This window comes from Lissotriton vulgaris, chromosome 8 (assembly GCF_964263255.1).
Source record: "Lissotriton vulgaris chromosome 8, aLisVul1.2, whole genome shotgun sequence".
NCBI classification, from domain to species: domain Eukaryota; kingdom Metazoa; phylum Chordata; class Amphibia; order Caudata; family Salamandridae; genus Lissotriton; species Lissotriton vulgaris.
Genome location: NC_141696.1, coordinates 69,420,912 through 69,438,866, shown reverse-complemented (window position 1 = coordinate 69,438,866; position 17,955 = coordinate 69,420,912). Strand labels below are relative to the sequence as shown.

The following is a 17,955-nucleotide window of genomic DNA, read 5'->3' as shown; positions in this document are numbered from 1 at the left end:
GGGGCCATTAAGCCTCTTTTTGTTGGAGTATTCTGGCTGGGAGCCTCACACCTAGATGCAATGGAGGGCAAACAAAGGCTCACATCTTATCACTTCACAGGTACTTAAGAGTTAAATGCTTTTGACTTTGTTCAGTCCCTGTATATAAGAGATATGCATACACTGCACTGCAGTATTAAAAAGCACTATAAAAAAAGTAAAACAAAAAAGTGATATTTAAATTAGTATTTGAGTACGTGTGAAGTACATTTCTCTGACACCCTGCAGCATTGTGTTGACTAGTGCCAGTACTCATTCCAATGCAGGATATCAGAGCACTATACATTGCACACAAAGAGAACTTTACATCACATGTACAGATTATAAATTGACAAAAATCTTATGTACGTACATCAATATAAATGGTGCTTTACATAAGACAGTGATGGTTACAAGGAGTAGGAGCCACATGTCTTTCATAGCTCACTGTGCTACATTAGAAGAATGACAATTTATGAACTGCAAGTAACAAAAGGATCTCTGTCTTAACCCCTTCTGTGCTGGTGACAGCTCCCGGTCGTCATGAGTTACGGTGGGCGTGTGCTGATGACGGCCGGGAGCCGTCGTGACAACGCCCACGATCGGAATGACCCGCACAGGCGCAGAATTCCGGCCGCAGCCAAGGAGTTAAAAGCAGTAACCAACTTACCCATTTACATAAAATAAACATCTGTAATCTTCGGGTTACATACTGTGCTGTCCAGAAGACATACACAATATTATGCTACTTTGATTCAAAACTAGGACTAGGCAAAACACAGATCTCTCCAGCAAATACATTATCCTCCAGAGTTATTTATCAGTATTATTGTTCCCTGAGATTTAGTTGGCGCACAAAGATCTCTGCAGCAGGTGCCTCAGGATATTTTAAAATGCCAACATTGCAACCAATTACGCAGAACAGATGTACTGCTTTAGTTTTCCTTGTTGCCAATTTCTTTGTGGCATGTTTTGAAAAAAAGAAATTTGAGGCACAGATTTTGCGTCGGGTGGCCTCAATATTTTGACACAACTCAAATGCAAAATCTAATTTTTTAATTAGTGTAATGTGCTAAAAACTACTCAAGATAGACTTGCTAAACATATGCGAGGTCTTAAGATCTGATGCACTTCCTGTGAGGTCATGGGGTGCGATTCCACTTCCTGTGATACCAGATGCGATGTCACACGCTGTAATGTCACTTCTTGTGATGTCATGTGCATTGATGTCACACCTATTCTGCATAACTTGGTGAGTCCCCCCACTTCTATTTTTAGAAGTTGAGCCCTGCTGCGGCTCCTGTTGTGGAGAGCATGGCTGAGGTTGTATGTGGGTTTGAACACAGCATACAGGAAATAGGTGTTGATGTACTTCACCACTGAGAGAGCACAGCACATGGCTGAGAGCGTTCAGAGTTTTCCTGAATGTGACTGATTGTAGGCGGATTGCGGGATGAGGACTCGTCAGTCATCCATATAAAATTGCAGTCTTTTAGCATTATTGTGACTTATGGAGGCAAATAGACCAGCAGTAAATAACGTATCTTTATGACTAGTTTCTTTAGATAGCTTTGCTCTTTGTGTCAGTGAATGCTCTAAGCATCTCCGTTCTGTGTTTTTAGGTTGGACTTCGTTGAACCATCTTCGTCATGGCCCTCAACAACAGCAGCTTCTCCGAAGCCTTTGGGTTTGAGCTGATCTGTTTTGCAGGGCTGGGCAGCTGGCAGCACTGGCTTTCCATCCCTCTTGCTTTTCTCTTCCTCATCTCTCTCATGGCTAACACTGCGCTACTGTTTACCATTTACGCAACTCCAACTCTCCACCAGCCGATGTACCACTTCCTCTCCCTGCTCGCCAAAGTGGACTTGCTTCTGAGTGTGTCTATTGGACCCAGAACATTGGCCGTTCTCTGGTTTGGCGCAAGCATCATCACCCCAGTCGCTTGCTTCAGCCAGATGTATTTCATTTATTTCGGCCAGGGCATGGAAGCGTCCATCTTCCTGATCTTGGGATATGATCGCTACATTGCAATCTGCAACCCCCTGCGTTACACCACCATCATCACTGACAGAAGAGGTGTACAGACTGCGGCAGCGATGCTTGCCTATTGCACTGCCATTTACTTGCCATACCCATTTCTGGTGGCGAGGCTGCGCTACTGTGAGCGCCGTGCGGTGCCACACTGCTTCTGTGAGAACATTGCTTTGGCAGAGATCGCCTGTAGTCCAACTGCTGCTAACAACTTCTACTCCTTGGCGGTGCTCATCTTTGTGGTGAGCACCCTCACACTAGCTCTGGTCTTCTCCTATTCCAAGATCATCAGAGCTGTGCTGCGACTCGGCTCGCGGGAAGCTTCTCTAAAGGCCTTCGGCACCTGCAGCGCACACCTGATGGTGGTGGGTTTTATTTACAGCATCCTAACAATCACAACTGTATCAAACAGGGCTGGCAAGTTCATCCCTCGCCATGTCCACGTCATGCTGGCTGTCCTGCGGTACCTGGCCCCAACCGCTTTGAATCCGATTGTATATGGTATCAGGACACGAGAAATCTACCAGGCTCTCCGAAATCTGATGACGAAGCACTTTGGAGGTGCTAACTGCTAAAGCGCCCTTGACAGGTACCCTGGAGTGTACTGTTTCATAAAGAAATGGACACATTTGTCAACTTGATCAGCTACGTCTTTCATTTTGTCCCTTTGGCGGTATGTAGATGCTTCACACTACAAGGCACGTGAAACCCCCTGTGGAGTAGCTGGCGCCTCACAACCGTGACTATACAAAAGACTGAAACAATGTATTGGTAACATGTTCAAGACGCAAAAGCCGGATGTTGCAGTTTTCCTGTCTCTTCCACACTAACAGACCGTATACATTGGAGTCACTGTTATTCCCCCTTTACTACAAAATTATGTTATTGTTCATGACGTAATTATATTGCTTGAAGTAGTCAATTAATAAATCAAATCATCTTTATTTGGCTGCCGTAAAACCATAAAAGTTCAGAATAAACCAAACAGGCATCTGAAAATCAAAAAAGACAGTCACAACCTTACTCATACATTTGCAGTTATAATAATCATATGCAACCTAAAAATAACTTCTGAATAGAGGCCTACCTAAAGTGATTCAAAATATTATCACAGTGCATTGTTCTGAGCTTTTATCCTTGCAAATGATAAAAGCAACTTAATCAAAATGCATTGAGTGTCTGTAGCCTATGACAATCCTTAAAAAAAAGAATGAAGTTATGTCAGAAAGAGGAGTGACTGGATACTATGCGTCACATTCCTGGATTTAATAAAAGGCATTAAAAACATCTTAGCATATGTCTGATAAAAAAGACAAAAAGTAAAATGTGGCATTGACTGTTTACAAATATTATGACATAGACAAACAAGTGATTCTAAAGTGTGCTGAAAACCGGATGGAAAGCAAAGTAGGTATGTTATTGTATCTGCCCCAAAATGGAACAATAAAGAGCATTCTCGTATTTCTTTCCCAGTAATTGCTGAGGGTATTATCGTGATTATAAATCGGTCTGGAGGTTTTTGGTAATTCTGTGCTTAACCTTTTCTGTGAATTAGCAGTGAAGATTAGACTTGCTTCCTGCTCAATGTTACACACATTTCGTTGTTGGTGAAGGTTTGAGGAAGACCAAGGGCAGCAAAAGATTTTTTTACAAATGCTAATTATGGAATGTCAAGACCTTTGTCACAAGCCTTTGCAAGGGGGGTGAGGGGGGTTTGAACTCAGTCTCATATGTAGCTTAGTCACAATTTGCTGTGGGAAATGAAATGTGATGTGGAAAGAGGTACAGATAAAAGCTTTTGATAGAAGTTTTTTTTTTTTTCTGTTTGGAGAGCTGATGAGTCCCTGATACCCCAGACTCCCGACCAATAGGTGGCAAACGGTTCATTGCCTTGAGTAAATTTGTAACATGGGAGCGAACGCTCGACCCACTGGAGAGGAGGGTAAGCTAAAATGTGAACCAATCATTTTGTATATCTTCGTTGTCCGCTCAAATATGTTAGATATCCATGAACCATTGGAGCTAAAAACCATCCCCAAGTAAGAGAAGGTGCTTCTGCTATAAAGGCGGTTTGGTCCAACCATAATACTTGAGACTGAGATACTCTTTGGGCCACAAGCCATAACAAAAGATCTTGAAAAGTTTGTCAACAAGTCATGGGTACCCATAAAATCTAGAAATGATTTGATTAATAGTCTCAGGGCTCTTGGAATATGTATCAGTAAGACTTCATCATCTGCATATAACAAAACAGGGTAGGAGATGCCATAGACCATGGGAACATCTGTTGTGCATAATGTTAGATAAGAGCCAAGTTTGTTAGAAATCATGATGAACTGCAAAGGAGCAACCACGCATCCCTTCTGCAACTCTTGTTTAATATGAGTCTCTCTTGTAAGATCTCCACTTTGGGTAACCCTCCCTCTGGCCTTTGTTTTCAGGTGCATGGATGCCAAGTGGTGTACAAGTGGTTCCTCTATCCCCATTTCTCATAGTACTTGGCAGAGCCTTGACCAAATTACACTGTTGAATATTAATATTAAGTTGAGATTCATGCACTGCTCCTATGTTCCAATATGTTTACGAAAACTGTATAGGCATGGGTACCCAGGGGTAAACTATGGGTCATCCTAGCAGGGATGGGCGTTCCCCCAGATATCCTATTGATCCTGCAGAGGCTGCATCACAATAATTATGCCCAGGTGAGGTGTGGGAGGTCGGGGGAGCTGACCGATAGATTCCCCGTGGGCAGAGGGGTGAGACAGGGATGTGTGCTGGCGCCGACCCTGTTTTGCCTCTTTGTTAACGGGGTAATCGCCCATCTAAACGCCACCGACTACACAGATGCCCCCAAATTGAATGGCAACAGTGTACCCGCAATAATGTTCGCGGATGATACACTGTTGGTATCCAAAACACCTATGGGCATCCAAAAGATACTTGACGCTTTTGTGTCCTTCTGTCAGGATAGAGGGTTGGAAATCAATGCCTCAAAAACTAAATATATGGTATTGAACCCAAACACTAAACAGCGCCCAAACCCCCTACTGGGAGCAGCACGACTGGAAAGAGTAGACACGTTCGAATATCTTGGCGTGACACTCAATGAAAATATGACCTGGGAGAGCCATCAAAATAGGGCCAACCTTAAGTTAGCACAAACCACCGGGGGTATCTCCCGGATGATGACCGGTTCGACCTACCGCCCTCTGGGGGCCCTAATTCAGATATACAAGGCACAGGCAAGGGGGGCTATTTTGTACGGGGCTGAATTGTGGGGGCACATCCCATGTCGGAGTTTGTCACACACAGAGAATAGGTTTTTAAGGCAAATTACCGCACTTCCCCCCAGCACACCCCTTCTCCCCCTGAGGCTTGACTTAGGGTTACGTCCACTGGCCGACGAGATAAGCCTAAGACCCATTGCCTTCTGGCGCAGGCTATGGAGCAGCAATAATCTCGCCGACTATAGGGCGGAATTGGTCGAATTATTAAAACATCCTAAGGTGCTCAGTATCCCCTGGGTCCAAAATATCCAGTCAGTTTGCATTGATATGGGGCTCCCTGATTTGTGGACTGACCCAGCAGACACAGCTCCAAGAATCTCCAGGAAACAATTGGCGAAGCTGTACCACGAGCACAAGAGGGTAAGGGCTATAGCTACTCAGACGGAGGGGTCCCTATCCTCTATATTCCTGCAAACTAAGGATCTTTACGCATTTGAGAAAGCTCTGGACCCTGTCTACCCCATACTTTCTAGAAAGCTATTCCTCCAGTGGAGATACAGTACACTCCCATTACGGTCCTTTTGCAGCACCTGGTCAAAAGTCCCGTCCACCAAGTTCTGCCCTCTTTGTGCGGACAAAGAGGAGAACGATTTACACGTGATCTTCTTCTGCCCAGCATACAAGGCAGCAAGAAAATACTGGCTACTGCCCTTGATCAAGAATCTGGGTGGCAGGGAATACGGACCGATGTATAGGATTCTGAAAAGTGATGCTTCCGGCCCAATTGTCTTTGCACTCTCCAAATTCTTTACGAATGTTTGGCACACGCGTAGTCGTCTTTTAAAAATTGCTGGGTAGATTGTAGAAATGCTTTTTATCTTCTAATAATCATTTGCATTGTCTGGCTCTGATTTTAAATGTATGCATTGATGTTTTTATGACTGTGTCGGAATGTATGTGATTGTATTGTATATGCTTCTTTTATGACCAAACGGTCGAAATAAAGATTTCTAAAGTAAAGTATAGGCATGGGTTCAAAATCGTATAATCCTCCACCCACTCAATGATCTTATTAAACAATACCCTCCCAAAGATTTTCTCTGGAATTTCTTTGAGAGAGATTGGACAATTGTAGCTGGGTGAGAATCGATCTCTCTTTTTGAACATTGGAACAATTGAGGACGATGTCCATGACTCTGGGAAAGATGCACTATTTAAATTATTGTAAACATTGGTCAGCAGTGGATGCTGAAGGGTATGGAATAAAGCCAGATTAGGCATGCGGTCACTAACCAGTCAACTAATCACCCTAAGACGCAGGCTTATGAGGCCCTATCACCACGCTTCAAATAGACCATATTAGGTCATTTTTCATGATAATGCCTCACAAAGGGCCAACTCAAGCCCGAGGCTAAACCTAGCAGCCGATTTTTGCTGTTAAATTTTAGGACCATAGGCATTTAACATTTAGTTTAGAATTGAGTTTTTTTGTAGGGATCAACAGAGGTCCTGATGAGTAGGCAGGAGGGGTCTGCCTATGAAACATGTCATGTCGACAAAGTGGACCACACTTGTAATTCTACTTACTAACCCCGTTTTAATGTTCCCAGCTTGCGAAGCCATTAAAGTTAATTTTTTTGACTAGCCAGGGATTTTTTACCCTTTTTCACACTACCATTCACGTAAATAGGTCTCTACACTCCCTAACACATATCACTATCCTCATCACATCACATAGCCTATTGTCAAAAATATAAGTGCTCCCGCGTCACTCGTAGGTCGAATCACGCCCCGCCCCGTAGAGGGACGGGAAGACACCAATGATGGGAGAATGACACTATGGGATTCATAGTGTGTGAGTGGTATTTTAAAAACACACAGTGCCCTCATTCTGCCACTTGCAGAGAGGCCTGATTTTCAAATTGCAGTGTATCCACGAGTTTAGAGAATATACAAAATCACATAAAATTAGTCCACACTCACATTGATAGAATCCCATTGTTTACAAGTCTAGTTAAGGAGGGTGATTCTATCATCTCCTCTACACTTCCCCAATTGATTTTTTGGCGTTGCCCCACTAGCCGTGGACGACCGCTGCATAAATACATACCAATTTAATTACCGAGTCATGATAATTATTATTGAGCCTTGAGGTCGCCGTCGGTCGGAGTCACTAACTATAGTGACATCATCGCGGAAGAGTGTGTGAGGGGCAGGCCTGCGGCAGTGAGTGGCAGCCGGCAGGCTAAGCTAGCAGATAGCAGCCGAGCAGTGTGGCAGGGAGGGCAGGGGGCAGCAGAAGTGTGTGCGCATTTAAGACAAGTCATTTTTTTGACTTGCCCACGCATGCGCACAAACACAGTAGCCCCTTCCCTCCTCCTCCTCTCCTTGCACTCACACAGGCAGAGACCCGGGGGAGCCGGGTCTCATTATCGGCAGTATTAGCCCCGCTCCATGAACTCCGTGATTGGCCGGCGCTGCTTCCCTTGTGTTGCGTAGGGGAGGGAAGCTGCCTGCTGGCTGCTTCCTGCAGCAGGAACAAGCATCGCGGTTCAGACCCACTAGAACAGGCCAGAGCGGAGGTGGTATCCTAGATTCCTAGCCCTCAGGCTCAGGAATTATTACTTTTATAATTTTTAATGCTGGTAAATTTGTATTCCGGTCGCGACCTCCCCCCTCCCTTGAGCATTTCGGCCGCCGCTGCCTTTAATTCAAATATGCTCAACTCGCACGCCTTTTGATCCCGAACCCCTTGCGGCTCAGCTGGTGCTCACACTGAATGAAAATCGTGTACGCACGGCAATTGCTGTTTGCTGTAGTTCGGTATTAATCTGACATTAGTTAACAAGGTAAAATCTTTGCCCAGAGTGGTGCCTGGTGGGACTAAACAGGTTGGGGAGTTTGGGGGCAAAGAGGAGGGTCTGATCTGCAACGCATGTGCCCTGCAGACGAGAATGGGCTGGCATACACTACAAGCCCGGGTGTTTTGCTGTGGAGGTGTGGGAGAGCACAGGTTTTGAAGTGTGAGGGGCCTGGAGGAAAGAGGGTGGGGGGCTGCCCAGGAAAGCGTGTACCCTGCAGGTGAGAATGGCCTGGGCTGGGACATCTTGCAGGCCCAGGTGTTTGCCGTGGGTATGTGGGATTGGACAGTCTTGGAGGGAAGGTGAGGGCCTGCTTTGGAAAGCAGTGCGCTATAGGGGAGAGTGGGCTGGCACTCCCTGCAGGCCCGGGATTTTGCTGTGGAGATGTGGGAGAGCACAGGCTTGGAGTGTGCTGAGTGATGTGTTTTGTAAAGCCTCTGCCAGAGCAAACGGAAGCATAGGAGTGACATTAGTCGTGAAACCACTTTTTTATGTATTTGTTTTTACCAAGGTCTATGACAGCCACGGGACGGTGCACGGAAAGGGGAGACGGTTGCAAGAAATTAGAAACAGTAAGCGAGCCACTAGGCGTACGTTTACCAAAATGTGTGAATCTTTAGGTGTTTCCAGAATGTTCCGAGATCACTGTGTACTGGTTTTAGAAGTGATTAGTCAAAGTTCTGGGTGACAGCAGGCTCATAGCGGGGGCTGGTCTGATGGATGCAAGGCTGATGCAGCATTTCATCCTCTTGCTGCCAGGGAATGTGCATATTTACAACAAGGGGTGGTGAGGGACAGAGTCTCTGAATTAAGCAGAAAGCTCTCACCCAGTCAAGAGATCAGGGCTAGATCCAACACCGTTTTTTAGCTCACTGCACCATCCCAGTTTCAGAACCTGGCTGTATGCAAATTAGTCTGTTCCTGTCCCAGTGCATGATGGGAACAGGGCAAACCAAACTATAAAAGCCAATTCTTACACTGGGAAGGAAACAAGCTCCCGGGGACCGGTTTCTGGCATTACAGCCGTCTTCGGCCCGGTTTGCTTGAATCCTGATGGTGCAATGAGCAGGGAATGTGCAGCATTGAAGTGTGTACTGTTGTTAGTGTGTACTCATGTTAGAAGTGATTAGTCGAAGCACTGGGTGACAGCAGGATCGTATCGTGGGCTGGTCTGATGGAGGATGCAGCCAGGGCTGATGCTAGCAATCGTTCATTCATTATGCATACGCCTCACCAGCTTCTAATTCCACCAGCCGCCACTGCATCCATCCCTCACAAGACCTCTGTGACAAACTCAGCACCTTTTTCCACCACAAAATCAAGAGCATCTTCGACAACTTCGACGAAGACAACCAACGCACTGAACCCTCACCAACCACCCCCGACACCCTGAAGCCAGTGATCGATATCTGGACAGCCCTCACCACCGAAGACACACTGAAGACAATCAAGTCAATCCACAGCAGGGTCTCCACGGACCCCTGCCCCACCACTTTTTCAACAGAGCCATCGAGGCCATCACACCCATGCTCTGCCACACCATCAACCACTCCATGGGAACCGCCTCATTCCCTGACGACTGGAAACACGCTGAGATCAACCCCCTCCTGAAGAAACCCTCGGCGGACCCCACTGCCCTCAAAACTACAGACCCATCTCCCTGCTCCTATTCCCAGCGAAAGTCATCGAGAACGCCATCAACAGCCAACTTGCCACATTCATCGAAGACCACAACATCCTCGACTCCTCCCAGTCCGGCTTCAGTAAAAAACACAGTATGGACACCGCCCTACTTGCCGCAACAGACGACATCCGTACCATACTGGAAAAAGGAGAAACAACAGCCCTCATCCTCCTCAACCTCTGAGCGGCGTTCAACACAGTCTCTCACCGAACCCTAATACGCAGACTCCACAGTGCAGGGATCCAAGACAAGGCCCTCAACTGGATCCGCTGCTTTCTCTCTGGCAGAACGCAGTGGGTCAGACTCCCCCCTTTCCTCTCAGACCCTACACCAACCACCTGCGGAGTCCCCCAGTGGTCCTCCCTCAGCCCTACGCTCTTCAACGTCTGCATGGCTCCGCTCGCCCCCATCGTCAGAACCTACGGACTTAACATTGTGTCATACGCAGACGACACCATACTCATCCTCTCCCTATCCAACGAACCCAACACCGCCAGCCACAACTTTATAGAAGGCATGGATGCCATCGCTAAATGGATGAAAAAAATCTGCCCACAACTAAACACAAACAAAAAGGAAGTACTCATAATGGGCCCAAACCCAGATGGCTAGAACGACACCTGGTGGCCCCCCACCCTCGGAAGCCCGCCCACCCCCATGGACCATGCATGCAACCTGGGAATCATCATGGACTCAGAGCTCAAAATGGACCACCAGATCAACTCTGCCTCGTCCTCCTGCTTCCACAACCTCTGCCTCTTACGTAAGACATTCAAATGGATCCACATCGAACACTGAAAGACGGTCACTCACACCCTGGTCACCACCAGGCTAGACTACGGCAACGCACTTTAAGCCGGAAAAAACAAAAACCTCGCCTGCAAGATACAGAACATCCAAAACACCGCTGCAAGACTGGCCCTCAACCTGCCAAGCCACTGCTATCCCAACACCTTCGCACACTTCACTGGCTCCCCATTGAATCCAGAGTCACCTTTAAGATGCTAACCCACGCTCACAAGGCCCTCCACGACATCGGACGAGCATACCTGAACAGCCGATTCAAATTCCATGCACCCCAAAGGACCCTACGATCAGCCCAGCTCTCCTACGCTGTGGTCCCCCACACCGGAAAGAGCAGATCAGGAGGCCGCACCTTCTCCTTCCGCAAAGCCAGAGCCTGGAACGACCTTTCACTCCACCTCAGACAGATAACATTGCTCCCCATCTTTGCTAGAAACCTCAAAACCTGGCTCTTCAACATACCCCCTTCTTGATGGACTGGAAACTGTGGAACCCCCCCCCAAACTCAGCGCCTTGCAACCCTTACGGGTGAGTAGTCGCACTTAACAAGCACCTGATTTTTATATATTTTTTTAAACCTTTATTGTTCATTTCAATAACATTACAGGCATGGGCCTACAACCACAGGGGCTGGCCGCTAATCAAAATAGGAGCAAATATATTGCGGTATACCACAACTCTTCATCCAACAACCCTAAGGTCCAGCAGCGATTCAGGATAAAGTTCGTATTGAACGCAGGATTAAGTCACAGAATGAGATAAAGGTTTTATTTTTAAAATTAACTAAATAAACGTATCGGGTGCCACACAATTGAAAATACTAATACGGTGGCTAGGCTGAGAAACAGGATATGCGGATCAGGAACAGCTATAATTGAGACGCTGGCGTTAAAGCATTCTATTCAGGATATAAAACCATACAATGCACAGTCTACATCAAGCGCCAGTCCTCAGAGCCTGCCCACCGAAGATCAGGATATTGAAAGAAGCAAGAGCACCCAATACGGGTACACGATACCAATCAGAACGTTTCGCCAACTATACTAATAAAAGGAAAGAAAAGGATAGGAAGAAAAAGGCCATAGAAACAAAATAAAGGCAAAACAAAAAACCTCCCCTCCAGCACTTACCCTGCACCCCTGCAGTTGGCTACAGACTAACCCCCCTAGCAGCGTGCCTGTCGCCACGAATAACTAAAACTCTAAAAGAGGAATAAGTGGAGGAGGAGGAAGCGTTTGAGCACCCGGTCTCCTTCTCCCCAGCCGGACACCAACCACCCCTGCGACAGCACAGATAATACCAGGAGATATGACAGTGAGAACACAGGGGAATCACTAAACCTCACCCGACCTCACTCTAATACCCAGATCCAAGTCCCATGTACGCCAAGGCCCCTAAGTCAAACTCATCGAGGCAGTCTCACCCTAGGCCCTTCCGATCTTGCACGCAAACGCCATCCGGCAGCAGCACCGCAGTCATTGTAGAGCCCGGATACGAGAAGAGTACCGAAGAGGATAGTCCACAGAGAGCCCGAAAAACAAAGTAATTACCAGCCGCAATTATCGATAGGCCCTCTATCATCGGCACCCTGTCCAAGTGATGTTCCCTCCCCGGAAGCGGCAAAGCAGACGGGGAGGCAGAGGTGTTGTGGCAATCCAGTCGGCTCCGACGGGAAACTCCAGGATAAAGAGGCCAAGCGGAACCCCAGGCAACAACAATGGCGGGCGCGACCAAATCTCCGGGGAACCAAGTTCGCTACTCTTTGTCGGTACACAACTCAAGGGCTGCACCGGATCATTTTGCCCTGGGCGGTCATCATTGGTCATCCCAGACCTCACGGGATGCGTCGATATTGGTAGACGTAGTGGAAGATCAGAGCCCGGTCCCAAACAGTCCACGTCGGGCCATTCGGCAAGCATATTATCGAGTCGAGATTCAATATGCGCTTGTAGCTCCATGATGGTGGCCAGCACGGTCCGCAATGTCGGCTCTTTATTCGTCAGATCCGCCTCCGCTCTTCCGATCACAAACATAGCGGCAGTCCCCGAGGAGCCCGGTCCTCCCGGGGGTGCGATGACAGAGCGGAGTGGGTCACAGCTGAGGGCGTTCTGTAGACAAAGTGGCCCTGGACAGTGGGCGAGGGCCCACCCCGGTGGACCCCGGTGATGTCTAACCAGGTCACCGGGCCAGGAGTCCCAGAACCTCCACAGACGCTCAGGTCAATTGTCCGATGGTGCTCATTGGTCGACGGCGTTTCGATGCCACACTTTAAATACAGGGCATCATCATCAGGACAGAAATATGGAACATGTTTGTCTTATCAGAGGTTCTGCGGTGGGTTTGTTTGTTTTCAGAAGTACTATGTCGCTCAACAGGTAGTGGATGAGTTGAAGGCTATGTTTGTTTGGAGTTGGTGCAAGTGGGTCAGAGAAAAACACTAAACTCTGAGGAACAGGGATGTCGAAGATACTTCCCTGTGGTTACTTGTAAGCAGAAAGCCAATGCACACAACAATTTAATGTGATATCAATCATCACCAACAAATGTTGAAAAAGAAGTACCATGGATGTGTTCTTTTTGTGTCGTTTTTTTATTTTTTGCAATATATTATTTAGAACATGAAACCAGCCGACACGTGTTTCGTCAAGCAGGGAGTTAACCCGTGACTCTTCAGGGCTGTCAAATAAGCATGAGGAACGTGGTCGGTGGAACGGTGATAATTCCGACCCGGTCCTAATCGGGTGTTCACGCAGGGCGTGGTTAAATATGGAAATACGTCTGGGTCAATGTTGAAAACAATGAAAAACGGCGGGTAATGCCGTGAGTGGAGTAGAGTTGTGTGCATTGGCTTTCTGCTTACAAATGTTTTGTCTTATCATTTTTTCTAAACATTTGCATAAATTGTCATTTTCTGGTGTACAGATGGTACAATCCTAATCGGATTGAAATCCGGGGGTCGGAAGTGCTTTATGCCGTTTAATATAGTAATCAGCTTCTTGCGTATGTACCATGTGTAGCAAAGGAAGGATGCAGTGTTGTTGAGTAATATTACCACATATAGGTGGACCAATGAGCTGTCGACCAATGAGCACCATATGTACAAAAAAATCTTATATCAAGTTTCTACAATGGTGTGTTTGAAATAGAAATAGAATTAAGTCTGTGTAATTGAACATTAGTACAGACCGCCTTGTCCTTTTGTATATAACTTTTCTTCTTGTTTTGTCTTGCACTCCGTGGTCATGGGGTGTGCCCACTTGTCATTGTATGTTGAATTCAAGTTGAGAAATGTTTAAAGATTTAGAAAATAATAAAAAATCCTGTCCGGCTGGACAAAGGACAGTCATAGTATTTCGCGTTTGTCTATCGTTATATGATTTAGATTAAGCTAGGGACCACTGTTCCTTAAAATAGCTTTCTTTTTAGGGCATTGTCATTTTGCAGGAGATCGGTTAATTGACTTCCGGTCATCTCGATTATGGTTGTAGTTCTATTGGGAAAGGTTCTTTAATTTTATGGTGAGAGACCACATATTGCTATTTGTAGCGCTCTAGTGTTTCCTCAGGGTCTCAGCTGAGCCCCGGAAACACACATAAATGGGCCGGGTTCGCTCGGGACTTCCGGTCCGACAGAGCACTTATGCGTGTGCGTGATTTATTCTATAGCTTCCATTACAGCAGTATATGGCCTGTGACCTGCCCCACTGTGGTTGCCCTCCCAGCGCTAATGGAACCCCCACACTGGCGACGAGGGTGGGATCCCAAGAAGTGCCCCCAAAATGAAGAAACTGCACCTGAACGCAGGAGCTGTGATCAGAGACGAAGCAGTGAAACGCCCGAAGGAAAGCACTCCAGCACCGGTAGGCAGCAGATGTCAGAGGCTGCGTGGGGAACCGGTAGTCAGAGTAGGCATGAGCGAATTTTGCGAATCTCGCGTTCGCGAATTTTGCGGATTTGCGAACTCGCAATCCACAAAATCCGCGAATTCTCGCGAATTTGCGGATTATTTTTTTTTTTTTTATGTTCGCACAGGTTTCTGCAAGTTCGCGAGGGTTTTGTACAATTTCGCAAATTGCGAAATTGTACAAAACGCGTGCGAACTTGCAGCAACCCGTGTGAACACAATTATTTGAAGAGAAAGAAGCTCCTGGCCACAGGAACAGCACGGGGATTGCGCTCATGAAAGTCAAGGATGCAAAGGCCTCTACCCAGCATCACAGCTGATTTTCCACAGTAGATTTGGGAAGAGGCACACCTGTCCCGCCTTGAAGACGCTCATGATTGTTTTTGGGCTAATGAATGAGTCACTGATTTTGAGCATCAACTAGTTCGAGCGACCATGCAAAGGCCGCCCTCTACCCAGCATCACAGCTGATTTTCCACGGTAGATTTGGGAAGAGGCACACCTGTCCAGCCTCGAAGACGCTCAGGATTGTTTTTGGGCTAATGAATGAGTCACTGAATTTGAGCAACTAGTTCGAGTGACCATGTGTGTGTTACTATGCAATCGCCCTGAAGGGCGCAGGGGTCCCTTGAGTGACCTGTGTGAGGCTGTGCCTGTAACTATTTTACAATGGCGCCAGCAAGCTGCCAGCGCCGTTGTATAGCTATATAGTTACAAAGTTAGCTTGCACAGGAAGCACTTAGATAAAATAAAGCAGCACCTACTTCGTTTTATCTAGTGGTTCCTGTGCAAGCTAACTTTGTAACTATTTTACAACGGCGCTGGCAGCTTGCTGGCGCCATTGTAAAATAGTTGCATGAGTGGGGGTTCAACTTTTGGACCCGTTACGCTAGCGGATTTTTTTTTGCGGATTTTGCGGGAAATCCGCAAAATTCGCGGAATGCGGATTTCCCAAAAATCCGCAAAATCCGCGAGCGTAACGAATTTCCCGCTCATGCTTAAGTCAGAGCACCTGAGAGACGCGAGTGCTGAAAGCAAGCCAAGCGTCAGGAGAGCCGATCGTCGGAAGCGAGGTGCGCGCATGAACAATAGCAGCAGGACCCGCTACAAGCACACGAACCACGTGTGAAGGCCCGAGAAAGACGCTGCAGCCACCAGAGAGCCAGCGAGGAAGAGAGAGAAGGAAAGTAGCGCGCACGAACACAGGAGGCAGAAAAGAAAATCCCCAAAAAGCCCAGCAGGCCAACAAGCATTGGCACCCACAAAGAAAATTAAAGGACACTATGAGAGGGTACAGCAGCAGCCAAACAAGGATTGGCACCCACAAGAGAAAGAGAAAACAAGATTCCCACAAGAATAGTGATCACAAGAGAGTCAGAATCAATAGGCACACAAATAAAGTACCTGAAGCAAGTACAGAGACACACAAGAGCGAGGGAGATCTCAACAAGCATTGACGCCGACAAGGCCCCAAGACCACAGCATGTCAAATCAACCAGGCGCCGCTGTCTCTGGGGGACAGCAGCAAGGAAACCCACCAGACATCGCAGCAGGAGGACAGCAGTAAGGACCACCCCCTGCAGGGCCACCCCAGTGCAACAGGCAGGACCATCGACGCAACAATCAGCACACTCTCAAATCCAAGTGCTACCGCCGTTCAGCGAGCTTATTGATCCAGCAACGGCAGATCCGAGGTGGGCGATCTGGATTGGACGTCTAAACAACGACTTCATAGCCAATAGAGAAAAGGACGACGGAGTCAAAAGATTGCTACTGCTGCATTTTGGTGGCGATGAGATCTATAAACTCTTTGCACATCTCCCAAACACGGGAGCAGCCACCGATTACGACGCTGCCGTTCGGGCACTGAATGCCCACTTTGATGCGCAACTCAACCCGCACTACAAACGTCTTAAATTCCGACAGTCGAGGCAGAGAGAGGGAGAAACAATGAATGCATTCCACACACGTCTGAGAGAATTAATCAGCACCTGCACAGAGGACGCCCAAACAAAGGAAGTCACTGCACAATGAATCCAAGGGTGCCGCAAAAAAACCCATTGAGAACGCTAATACTGCGTCAGCCTCGCATCACACTAGAAGAGATACTACTCCTAGCTCGGTCGCATGAGCTATCTGACGTTAGGTTCACAGCAATGGAAGCAGCCCTCAATCATAACACAGACACCGGACCAGAAGTGAAAACCGAGGGAGTAGATGCCGTTCGCAACTCTGTCCGGAGTGGGCGAGGACGATGGCCAACTAGAACACCACGACGATCATCGTGCGGATACTGCGGATGGGAAGAACACGCCACGGATAGCTGCCCTGCTCGAGGGAAGACATGCTCAAAGTGTGGAGTGCAAAACCATTTCGCAAGAGTATGCAGAGGTGGTTTCCGCGGAAGGAACCAGTCAGGGAGGAAGACAATATCCGGAGCAGTTAGACACCTAACCATGGACAACACCGATTCTCCGCGCTCCACAAAGTCTCAACATCACCACTACGAGCGCCTAGACGATTCTTCAACCGAAGAGGACGATGAATGCTACTTCGTATCTTTCACCAGCGACTTGAAAAGAAGGCGAAGGCCACAACCCAAGTGCCAGATTCAAATTGATGGGTCATTGGTGACAGGAGTGATAGACGCAGGCGCCACCATAAACGTAATGGGGATACAACACAAGGCCCTCCATCCAAAGCCACGACTGATCCCGTCCACAGTCCGGATACTAACATATGGAAGCCAAGAACCGCTCCCTCTACGAGGAAAAATACTAGTACAAGTCAAGTCCGAGGACCGAGAAGTGATTACCACGTTCCAGGTCATCGACAAAGAGGCTGACCTCCTTGTTGGAAGTCACACAGCGTAGGTTCTCAACCTCATTGAATTCGCCAAACCTGTGAATACCCTGCAAACTGACGACATTCTACAGCTATTCCCATCCCTTTTTGAAGGCCTAGGGACAATCAAGAGGGCACCTGTGAAGCTTCACATAGACAAAGCCATCCAACCAATCGCACTGAGGCACCGGAGGGTTCCATTCCATCTGCGGGCGGAAGTGGAACAAGAGCTGGCCCAATTAGAAAAACAAGGAGTCATTGAGAAGGTGATAGGTCCAACGCCATGGGTGTCTCCCATGGTGATTGCAGAAAAATCCCGACAACCAGGAAAAATAAGGATCTGCATTGACATGCGAATGCCTAACAAAGCCATAAAAAGAGAGAGGCACATCACGCCCACCGTGGATGACATCCTAGCTGACCTAAATGGAGCCCAATGGTTTTCGAAACTGGACCTGAACGCTGGCTACCACAGGTTGAGATTAGCTGAGGAGAGTAGATATATCACTACATTCGCAACACATCTGGGCCTCAGGATATATAAAAGATTGAACCTCGTAATATCTTCAGCTGCCGAAATATT

The 17,955-nt window shown here is 47.4% G+C and overlaps 1 protein-coding gene across 1 annotated transcript; it reads left to right on the top strand.

Moving 5' to 3' along the window:
- Positions 1-1,667: 1,667 nt before the first annotated feature.
- LOC147693415 (olfactory receptor 56A4-like) lies at positions 1,668-2,624 on the top strand. The gene has a single exon (XM_086935976.1). It carries the CDS (start codon positions 1,668-1,670, stop codon positions 2,622-2,624), a length of 957 nt encoding a protein of 318 aa, XP_086792102.1.
- Positions 2,625-17,955: the final 15,331 nt, after the last annotated feature.